Source organism: Meriones unguiculatus, chromosome 2 (genome assembly GCF_030254825.1).
Source record: "Meriones unguiculatus strain TT.TT164.6M chromosome 2, Bangor_MerUng_6.1, whole genome shotgun sequence".
NCBI lineage: Eukaryota > Metazoa > Chordata > Mammalia > Rodentia > Muridae > Meriones > Meriones unguiculatus.
Window position 1 is genome coordinate 33,590,594 of NC_083350.1, and position 11,907 is coordinate 33,602,500.

At 39.2% G+C, this 11,907-nt stretch overlaps 1 protein-coding gene across 11 annotated transcripts in view; it reads right to left on the reverse strand.

Annotated features, from left to right (window-relative positions):
- Positions 1 to 11,907, reverse strand: part of LOC132652304 (uncharacterized) — a 54,528-nt gene that overhangs the window by 33,303 nt on the left and 9,318 nt on the right. For 7 of the 11 annotated variants that reach the window (XR_009589796.1, XR_009589798.1, XR_009589799.1 and 4 more), the window contains exons 2-3: positions 4,284 to 4,524; positions 1,010 to 1,174 (exon numbers count right to left, since the gene is read on the reverse strand). The exons of 1 other annotated variant lie outside the window; for it this stretch is intronic. Coding sequence is in view for 5 of the 10 variants with exons in the window: in XM_060377250.1 (XP_060233233.1) it covers positions 1,010 to 1,104 (95 nt within the window). In the remaining 5 variants the exon portion in view is untranslated. Of the gene's footprint in view, positions 1 to 1,009; positions 1,175 to 4,283; positions 4,525 to 4,995; positions 5,113 to 11,907 lie in introns of all 11 variants that reach the window. 3 more of the 11 variants (XM_060377248.1, XM_060377249.1, XR_009589797.1) reach the window with 2 other exon arrangements.

An 11,907-nucleotide genomic window follows, 5' to 3' on the forward strand; every position in this document is an offset into this window, starting at 1 on the left:
AGGGACCCAGACTTCAAAGTCAAGGAAGTGAATCTGAAGCCTGGGAGCCTGAGGGCACAGAACCTAACAACACAGAAAAAAATTGTAGGTGTGTGTGTGTGTGTATGTGTGTGTATGCGTGTGTGATTTGTTCACAGACTCGAATATCTACATAGAGCTTTGAAAGCATGTGCATATCTTTTTAAAGAAAAGCAAATACAGTTATCATTTCATAAAAAGTTTGGCCAACCACACAAACACTGTTTATCAGTTGTGGACATGCTAACTGCACAGCCAGTGCAGTGTGACCCATGGGTCAGGGGCTAACACTTGGGCACTCATGCTCACAGGGTTTTTGTTTTGTTTTGTTTTTTTCTCAGTGGCACCTGCTGTGAGCCTGCCTATAAATACTGAGTGCCTGAAGCAAACCACAGATGTTTTAGGCACTAGTAAATCCAACAGGAAGTAATCACTAAAAGAAAGACTGAAACTGGAAGGGAAAGGAGAGGAAGGCAGTGGGCAGGACAGGACAGGAGACACTCCCTTTACTATTGGAGGGTTGTCTAGAAGAACTGATTTTAGTCAAAGAATGGACAGAGCTTTCTTAAGCCGCTGAGTATGATTCGCCACTCAGTATTTCATCTTGTCTGAAAAGTCAGGCGCCCAGTATCCTAGTCATGACTTTATGACACTCAGATTTTTATGGAACAATTGCCCCATCATTTCTTTTAAAACATTCTTACACTTCTTTACTTCTTTACTAAGAGGGATGGAGGTACTACTGGCTACAGCGCTTACCAGGACATTCCAGTGAACCTCAGAGAACAAGTCTGTGAGGTCAGTTCTCTCCAGTGAATGGAACTCAACAGGTTAGACTTCGTGGCATGGGGCTTTACTCCAGATCCACCTAGTCATTGCCATATGATTTTAGTTTGTTTATTTATTTAACACTGTCTCTCTAGGTAGCCCCAGTTGGCCTGGAACTCTCTGTGTAGACCAGGTTGGCTTCAAACTCACATAGGTTACTCACCTCTGCCCTGTGCCGGGATTGAAGGTGTGTCCCACCACATCTGGCCCAGGGTTGGATTTTTTTTTTTTTTTTTTTTTTTTTTTTAGTTCGAACATAAATGCTTTTATTTTCAGTGCAGACCTGCCGGCTGCCCTCTGTGCGTCCCACTCGGGTAGACGTTTCCTGCTGTAGTCAATAAAAACAATAGAAAGAAAGAACAGCGTGTGGAGTTTATCTCATTTTTACACTATCTTATTTCAGCATGCTTCCAGAATATGTCAAAGCCAAAATTAATATTATTTTATACTTAAAACTAAGTGAAAAAAAAATACTTGTGTGCTCTGTTTTTCCCCAAAAAAAATGTTACCTTTCCAGAGAAACTGAAGAGGTTTGTTTTCCAAGGAGTTTACACTCAACATGTTTACATCTTAGGTCACATTTGCTCTACCTCTTAAATGACTTCTTTAATAGCCTTTTTTTTTTTTTTTTTTTTTTTTTTTTTTTTTTTTTTTGCTTATAATCACATTAACGATCTACCCCTAAAGAATTCTTCAGAGCACTGGGTGTTGGACTTTTTTTTTTTCATTTTTATTTTAATATTTGACAGTTTCTTTGTAGAACGGAAAGAGCATTTGAAATAATATTGGATATTTTGCCAAGTCTGTCAAAGTAGTAACACTTCCACTTTTGCAGCTCTGTCTCATTAAAATTGTATTCTAATTCTGTCTTAACTCGGTTTCTGTGTTCCATAAGTCATTGCCTGCTCATTACTTGTAGTGTGGGAGACGAAATTTATTCAATCCTGATAGCTGAGATAAAGAATTGAAAGGCAGGCAGCTGGGGAAGATGAAATTAGCCTATTTTAGTGCTTGCGGGCTGGAATTTTGCACAGGCACTGGTTACGCCATGTGTCAACTCACACTGGTGACATTATCTGTGTTTGCTTTGTAGATTCTGTTAATATGACATTCTTAAAATGAAAATACAGAGAATCTCTCTCCCCCCACCCTTTTGTCTGAGCATTGAAATGCCAATGAGTATCTGAGTTGATAGAGGGGAAAACATGGCTTTCTATAATTATAGAATCATTAAAATTGCCCAATGAAGATTAATTGTTTTGCTGTGCTACAGTCTGTGTGGTGTCTCTTACACACACACACACAAAAAAAAAAAAAAACAAAAAAAAAAAAACGTAAGTGACAAAGAGCAAATGTTAGACCCTCAGCCTGGTTTGTGGGGAAGTAGATTTACAATGTTGTCTGCCTTACAAGCAATCTCACGTGGAATACAGGAGGGAACCATGCTTTCTAACCTAAACACTCCATCTCAAGCTTTAAATGTCACAAGAATACACCATGGAGTTCCTTATTTTGAATAGAAAACACTATTTGAAGAAAATTGGCTGAAATCAGAGAGCTTTTCCACCATCAAACTGAGCTGTAAGAAATTATATGGTCTAATTACTAAACTTGGTATTTTTGGCTACTTTGATTGTGAACAGATACTGTCATTAGCTAGCTAATTAAATTGACTGCAATAAGAAGCAGTGATTCAGAAGCATGTTCAACATCATTCTCCATGAGGAAGCAAAGCCTCAGTTGATCTGTGTACGTGAATAATGTCAGGTGTCATGAGTCTTCTGACGGGCTTCTGTGGAAGAGCATGAATGTCACCGTTAGTGAAACAAGGGATCTAATTCTGAGTGTACAAGATGGAGTTTCATATAGCCCTAAGAATAAGTAATGATGGGGGTTTTTTTGTTGGCATTTTTTTTGGTTGGTATTTTTGGGGGTTTTATTTGTTTGTTTGTTTGGTTGGTTGGTTTATTTGCTGTCTTTTTTTTTCCTTTTCTTTCTTTTTCTCTTTGTGTAGCCCTCACTGTGCTGGAACACTCTCTGTAGATCTCTGTAGTGTAGGATTTCTGGAACACACAGAGATCCATATGCTTTTGCCTGTGCTGGGGTTAAAGGTGTGTGATACAATCTCACAGTTAATGATGTTTTAGAAAGAACAACGTATTTCAGGACTGTCTTTGTAAGATTTGGGTAAGGCTTAACCATCTGTAAGTACAGAGTCATACCCAACCCAGAAACATTTGCAAATAATACATTTGAATTTAAATACACAGGTAGACAAATCTGTCCATCTCACTATGGTACAATTATTGCAAAATATGTTATGTGACTAATAAATGAAGTAGGTAAGAAGCAGTGAACCATAGCCATAAATAAACCTGCCTGTGACAGAGGTGTCCTCTGGTAGCCATGGAGAGATTAGAAAGAAGACCTTCTTGAAATCACTTAGCACAATGGGTTTTCAATTTGCTTCAAACCCACCCACACCCAATTTGATAGTTGGTTCATTGTCTTTGTCATGCTTATCCTAGTAATATTTTATAAACAATCCAGCAGAGAAGGTCCAGTTAAAATGCAGGACTAAAGAGAAAATCAATAGACGAAGCTACCCCCCGACATGATTTAATACGTTTAGAATAGGGATTACACAATAAACAAGGCTGCGCGCATACTGACACATTAGGGAAGTGGGTACCTCACCCCCAAGTTGATGTAAACATAGACAGCTGCTGTACCCTCTGTGGCTTTCAAATGACACGGTCACCACGTACTGTTACAAATACGCCCGGATCCTTTCAGTTCTGTCTCCAGCCTTTCTGGTCCGTTCCCGGCACTGAGATTGAACCCACATCCACAGTACTGTGGCTGCTACAGCCAACCAGGAACATGAAAAGTGTAATAATACTGCATAAAGTCATTTGTTACTCAAAAGAACTAGTTTTGATGCTGTTTGGATCTCTCTGTATCAACTCTGAATTTGTAACTTAAAATTCAGAACTGCAGAATAAAGGCCTGGCTGCCTCAAGAAACACCCAAAGAACGTGTATTGTTAATACCTGTAAAGGGTCTGGAGAGAAGAGTCAGAACTTAAAAATACTTACAAAAGAAAGAAGGAAAGAAAGAAAACTCCCTGCTCTTGCAGAGTACGGAGATTCAATTCCCAGCACCCACATGGCAGCTCACAACCATCTTGAGTTCCTGAAGATCCAATGCTCTCCTTTGGCTTTTTTTGGAACCAGGCATGCATGTAGCACACACACATAAATGCAGGCAAAATACATATACATTACTACCTACAAAGAGTTTTGTTATTTTTCTTTCACTAAAAAAAAAATTTATTTCAATTTCTGTTAGCCAGTCACTTCTGAGTAGAGAACAAAAAGACCTAAAACACTTATGGGCAACAAGTAAAAGAGTAAAGATTCATTCCCGGCTCTTACCAGTGCAAGACGCTGCTCTGGCCAGCAGTCCTGGGGTAAAGTCCCTTCCTGAGTTACAGCTTATGTCTGTCCATTATGTTTGGTCATTGCATGGTGATCAGAATCTCTTCAATGGCAATAGCTGATATGCTCAATAACAAGAAATTTGGTTGTCTTCCAAGGGTTTTATATAACCTTATTCAATGGAGTCCAAGCATGAAACGCTGCATATCCTCAAGGGCGCACGCCTTTTCACGTGTTCCTACCACATGGAGACATTTGTGGATCAGACCTCTGAGGAAATGGAAGCTTCCCTGCGTGGTTTCAGCCTTATCCTCACACGAGGCACACCTACGTCCCCTCCTACTGACGTTAGAACACACAGCTTAAGCTAACACGTATCTTTTTCTCATTACCCATCAGACCTTCAAAAAAAAACATTGTCCTACAAAATATTTCCCCTTGTACTATTTTTAAAAATCTTTTGACCGATTCTAGTAGCTGTCTGATCTCTTTCAATTATTTTTTAATACCCCTATATCCAAAGATTTTTCTCACTTTCAGAGTTCTAACTAAGCATCAGACCTAATTGGCCATGGTCTGTGAACACAAACAGCATCTCAGAGTAGATATTGATTCAGGATTCTTTAAGAAAGGCCCTCTTCCAAAGCAGCGTCGGTACCACACACTCTTTAGGGTTTAATAGCCAACATCCTCCACTATGCTTTCTTACCCAGACTCCTCCTCCTCTTCTTTCTATTCTTCCTCTTCCTCCTTCTTCCCCCCACCACTCACACAAACTTTCTCTTCTTTACTAGTGTGCCATTGTACTTCTCAGGTCGTAGCTCATCTAAGGAACAGATTAGAAGACATGAAGTAGCCAGCTGTACAATGAGCACACCAAAGAGATATTTTGACAAAGTAAGTCTCATCAACCGAGAAGCCTATCTCCAGATTAGTTAATAAGAGATCCTATCAACTTAAATTCTAATAAAAATACGTAATGAAATCAATATACAGGTATGCCAAATGATGATTGGGGCTGCAATAGAAAATAAATAAAATTAAAGTAAGGTAGCTAGAAGAAGACTGAACAAAGGTGCTTTATGAAAAAGCATAGGTAGCATAGTCCCGTGGCACATGCCTGGAATCCTAGCACATACTTAACAGCCTGGGCCAGGAGGCTCACTGAAAATTTGAGGCTGGCCTCTTCTACACAGAAAATTTCAGGTCCACGGGGGCTACATGAAGATACTTTGTCCCTGCCAGACAGTGATAGCGTATGCCTAAATCCCAGAACTCAGGAGGCAGAGGCAGGCAGATCTCTGTGAGTTCGAGGCCAGCCTAGTTTACAGAGCAAGTTCCAGGACAGCCAGAAATACACAGAGAAACTCTGTCTCTAAAAACAACAAAACAAAGAAAACAAAAAAAAAAAACAAAAACAAAAAAACAAAAAAAAAAAAACAAAACCCTTTCTCAAGGAACAAACACAATCTGAATATTAATTAATTAAGTACTTATATGTTTGATGTACTTTCTTGCCACATTGACGTGTCTTTCTTTGTATCTATTTTCAGAAAGTAATCAAAACAGAATATATATATATATATATAATTATATATATATATATATATATATATATATATATAATTAAAAACGAAGCGCAGGCCCACTAGGAGGAAAGTAGACAGGAAAAGGTAGATGTGGCTAAGACCGTTTGTCTGCTTTGTGGCAACACACTCTAGACTGAGTGCTGAGCTCTTTGACCATCAACAGACCCATTAGGACCATAACCACCACAGGGAAAATGTGTGATTTCCCTGCCTCATTACTGGTTTTCCTTCTTGCACTGAGCCATGAACCGCTCATTAAAGGCTGTAACCTGGGACTCTGGAGCCCACACCACATTAAATTTCTGTGACACAATATTAAGGGTCTGTGAATTTCAGGAGAGAATTTAGGAGGTGATGAGGATTATGGAGGAAACAAAGTGACACTTGGCTGTGTGTGTTCCTGGCTACGTTGGTTAGAATCTTCCGTCAAATTTGAACAAGAATTGTGGAAACCGTCTGGAAAGAATGTGTGTTTGCCCTCCAGGGCTCCCAACTCATGGGCAAGCCTGAATGCAGGTTCTAATATGCTCTGGTCCCTACTCTTGGCCTTTCTTTCTACTTTTTCCTCACTCAGTGCTACTCAGAAACCTTCAGTTCCTCCCATTTTCAGCTTCCTCTTTCATAGCCTCTAAGTATCTCCTCCAACAATTGTGGGAAATAAAGAGAAAAAAAAAGAGCGTTCTGCCCCACTCCCAGAAAGCACCCAAGCAGTCAGTTTCCTGGTTTGCTGAGGCTGTTGTTTTGACTGTCCTGCCTTTTTTGTGAGACTTGACTGCTTCTTGCTTAAACCAGGGCTCCCCCATCCTTCCGTGACACCCCGCTGAGAGAGCTTCAGTGTGATTCGAGTATTTATGAGAAAACACAAAGGAAAACTCCTGACACAGTGTGCTAAGAACACCCTTAGTGCCAGAAGGGGGGAAATATTTTAAAATATTGTTTTCTCTTTTCGTTAAGAGGTTTTCCTCAGCCAAATTAATCTAACTGAATTCTGCCTCGGTTCAGATACAGCAGTCTGAAACGGTCACTCTGCACTGTATTTGTTTATTTAATAAAGTTTTGGGGGTGCATTACCCCACAAAGGAATACGCAGCAATCACCATTCACTTAGGCCTAAAGGCAGCCAAGTTGCAATCCTCCTCCCCCACCCCCTGGAAGTGAAGTCTTGCCCTTTGACACACCCTCTTTCTGGAAATAAATGTAAGATTGAATAAGCCAGGGCTGTTCTTTTGGAACTGTGCCTCAGAGAGGATTCTAGCACTTGGGGAATTTCGGTAGGAACTGATTACAGAAGAACTTATCACATTGTTTTTCTTGTGGTTAAAGCTCCAGTTTGGAAAAAAGACAAAAGGGCAAGGAATGGGGGGCTTGTTTCTGGGTGAATGAGGAGCTAATGAAGATTCCATTGGTTCCACAAGCCAGGGAAAGATTCCCACAGTCTTGAACAAGCTGTTTCTCAGCCAGTAATTTCTAAGCCTTTGTTTCCCCACTTTGGAATTCTGACTACAGCCATGTTACCAAGCCAACTGGGCTTACTACAAAGACCCACAGAAGCTCTTTTTATCACAAGATCAAGACAACAATTGTGTGCCTACAAGAAAAGAACAAGGAAAACCATCCAACAAGCATTAAAAGAACAATTCTAGAGATAGTTGCCTTTGAACTCCAATAATGGGCAACATTCAATCGTGAGACTTGAATTCCACCTTAAAAGAATTCATTACCAGTTGCCTTGCCTGGTAATTGCCCGAGCCTCTGGCAAGTGTTCTGCAGCAGCCTTCGGTTTGTCAAATGTAATATTTTGCAGTCGTGTTGGCTCCAGTGCACTGATCACATTGTAAACTGGCATTCACTAACTTAGTTTTGTGAGTTACAGAGTTCACTTAGGAAAGAGAAGAAATCCAAATTTTTGCCTTGGCTTCACCACAAATCCTGGAAAATAGAGTACAGTTTCTTTTAAAGCTTGCTCTGAAATATCACTTCCGGACTGGAACAGTGTACTGTTCGCAGAGATATGATCTGTAGGCGTGTGCGATGCCCAGCTGAGAAGAAAGGGTAGACACTCAGGATGCCCTTTGTTTTCTTTAGCTGGGACTTTTAAACAAGTTTAGTTCTATGTGGAGGAAAATATGAATGTCCATCATGCACCAGCATTTCATTTTCTAATGTGAAGTTGATGTAAGTATAATCTGAACACATGCCATGAGTATCTCACTTGAAGAATTGGGTTTCTATTACTGTGGGTGCCCTGCCTGATTCTAGAAATGCCTTCTGGGAACCAGTCATTCCTTTCCTCAAAAGCCTCCCAAGTACTGTTTTGTACATGTTGTTTTGAATATGTACTCTATTGTCTAAAGAACTACATTTTCGATTCTGCTTTTCATTTTATAGGAAAAATGAATGAGTCTTATATTTGACAAAAATCTGAAATTACCTCCATAGACCTGGGCAGTTTACTTTAATCCAATGTGAATTCTTTGCTGCCTCTAGAAAGCCTATTAGAGAGATAGATAGATAGATAGATAGATAGATAGATAGATAGATAGATAAGTCAGTGTTTGGGCTTTTTATTTTTAACTTAGATTTAAATTGTCTACTTTTATTTATCTAAATACTAATGATACTTTTTAATACATTTAATAAAAATGCTTTTTATTACATTTATTTATTTAATTGTAGAAAGGACATGCCTTGCAAGAGTCTGTACTTTCCATTTACCATGTAGGTTCCAAGAATTGAACTCAGACTGTCAACCTTAGCAACAAGCCCCTTATCCATTAAGCCATCTTGGTAGCCCTGTATTAATTAATTAATTAATTGTGTGTGTGTTTGCCAGAAGTCAACGTGGAGATCTATTTTCTCCATATAAACTTCTTTAGGTAGTAAACTTCATAAATTTTGCAAGAGATTTCTTCTTACTTGTAAATAATCACCTTTAGTAATTTGCTGTAAAAATAAGATTACTGTGAAGAGAATCCTTATGTACTTTGGGCTCTATCTTTAAACGTGGTAAGTAAATAATAGAAATGACTTACTTGTTAGCCAGCAACAAACCATTCTAAATTAAAGACTGGATTATTATATTCTTGGAAACAAAACAAAACCATTCCTTAATGTAACATTGCACTTCGCCCAGGTCCTTCTAACAGGAGTTGTCACTGAAGTGGTAGGTACAGAGTACCAGCTTTTATTCCCATTCCCACCAAACAAACAAACTAACAGACCCCAGTGGAGAGAAGACAGCCGGCTAACCACAAATCAAAATACTTGGAGAGAACTCAAACCCTAGGAAAGAATCCGCAGCAACAGAGGAGAAAAACAAAGAGAATGTAGAATACCCATTTTAAAAAGACTTAAAAAGGATTATTGGTAAGATCCGCATACTTGAGATGCCAGGACTCTTATCTCATTCAATCTACAAAATAAAGTCAAAATGGATTACAGAATTAAATATAAGATCTGATCCTGTGAAAACAGCCATGGGAAGAGAGTCTGTTGATACAAGTCGGGCGATGATTTGGGGGTATGTTGTGAAGAACACAAACAAACAAACAAAAAAAAAAGCAGAGGCAGACAAGACTGCATAAGAATAAAAAGCTTTTGCAGAGCAGAGGATAAAATCAACAGAGTGAAAGCACAACCTAAGAACAGGAGAAAATATTTGCAATATGGAATCAATATCCAAAATGCAGAAGGATCCCAGACAGCCCCTTAGTAAGAAAATAAATCACACAGTATTAAAATAAGCTACAGAAGATCTTGTTTTAAAATAAATATATTAATAACAAACATAGGGAATCCAAGATATCAAAGCCAGTGGATCTGCTAATAGACATCCCACGTTTGCCAAAAAACAAACAAACAAAACACTCTAATGATAAGGAAACTTCATGTAACAGAATGCATTACTACATACAAACTATACTTGTCAAGCTAATGTGTGTTTATAGCAGAAATAAAACATGAAATTGTTTGTAAAAAGGGTTTCAAAGAACATTCTAATGAAGTAAAACACATACACAGAGGAATATTTTTAGCCCTAAAAATAATTGAAATTCTGATGCATACCACAAACAAGAATGAGTCTTGACAACAGTCCCCTTATGTGAAATAAACTGAGCCACTAATGAAGAAGCCTACACTGTATGACTGTATGTGTCTGATATATCTAGAATGGTCAAATTTAGATGCAGAGAGTAGAGCAGGAATTACCTGAGACTTAGGGGAAAAGTGGGAAGAAAATGGGGAGATACTGTTTGAATGAGAAAAAGATTCAATTAAAATAAAAAGCTAAAGCTGGGTGTTAAGGCAAGGTTTGATGAAAACTGAATAGTCCAGGGAAGTGCAATTGAAACAAACAAACAAAAAAAGAGGTGTGAGTTAAATGTGATAAACTAGGGTAACAACCCAATCTGGACATCGGGTTTTTTTGTTTGTTTGTTTTTTTGTTTGTTTGTTTGTTTGTTTTGCCTCTTGTTACTTTGTTTTTGTTCTTGTTTTATGGGTTGGTAAAGGGTTTGGGTTTTGTTTTGTTTGTGTGTTTGTCTTCTTGTGTCTGTACTAGGTATCAAACCCAGAGGCTCACACGTGCTAAGCATGCTAACCTTGAACACTGACTTATACCTCCATCCCTCAGATTCCACTTGGTGCTCCTGTGTCTTTGGAGACTGCTGATGGAATGTAAAGGGATGCAGCTGTACGGAAATCAGCATGAGGTTCTTTAAAACCCTAAAAATAGAACTACATAAAACCCAGCCATATCATTACTGATATATACCCTATAGAATCTATGTCAGTATGCCACAAAGATATTTGCTTGCCCATGTTTTTTTGCTTGACTGTTGGCAATACTGAAGATATAGAACCAGTGTACATGTCCAATGACACATGAACTGGTGAAGAAAATGTGGTAAATATACATAATGGTGCTTTATTCAACCACAAGAAAGAATGAAATAATATCATTTGTGTGGGGAAATGATGGAGCTGGAAATCATCATGTTAAGCGAAAGAAGCCAGACTCAGAAAGACAACAAATATCACGTTTTCTCTCCTATGTGGAATAGTGTGAGTGTGTGTGAGTGTGTGTGTGTGTGTGTGTTTGTGTGTCTGTCTGTTTTAAGAATCAATATAAGGCCAGGTGTTATGAAATTAATGATGCAGAGAGGGGGTACCATGACGTCCCCATGTCAAGGTGTACACCCTGAGAAATTATGCCGCACCACAGATCTGGTATAAGGAATTTTAGTGAGGAAAGGGAGAGGAGGGCCTGGAAAAGGGGTAGAAGCATCCAGCCAAACGGAATAGAGCCATGAGGGTAGAAAAGAGGGGGTGGGGTGCAGAGAAGGACAGAAAGGGGGAGAGAGAGCGAAAGAAAGCTCTAGGGGGTGGAAGGCTGTCCTTTCAGGGACCACATATGCCTGTGGCACTGGTAGTGGTGCAGGCAATGATGTAAGACATTCCTAGGTCCCTGAGGGCAGGCCAGTAGAACAGCCTGCACACTAACACTGGAAATGGTGGTTTAATCACAGCATTCCAGAGACAGAGCCAGGTAGATCTCTGTTAGTTTGAGGCTAGCTGATCCAGTGCTACATAGAAATAAAGGAGGTGTTGGGGGGATCAATATAAATTAATCATGTGGGTAGGAGATCTGTCTATCCCAAGGAATTTTGAAAGTAGTGCAAAACCTGACTAAAATGTAGGTTGATTCAATCTTCTCTCTGGGTTTTGTCTGCTCCCACCCCTGAGAGTGTTTCATATTATCTTATCTGTTTACACTCTGCTCTGTGTATATCTGCAATCTCCTTATGGATATCATGAAAATAGAAGCCAAGGAGAAGCTATGGGCAAAATCCCAGGAATTTCTCATACATACTGTTTCTTAAATTGCTTCAGCTGAAAATATTCAGTAAACTGAGGTGCCATGTTTTGGGATAGTTTGATCTTAACCATATCAATGTTGCAGAACAAAGTTTTTCTGCACCCATTGTAAGTGACGAGGATGTCACAGCAGATGATAAGAGTGCTTAGAAAGA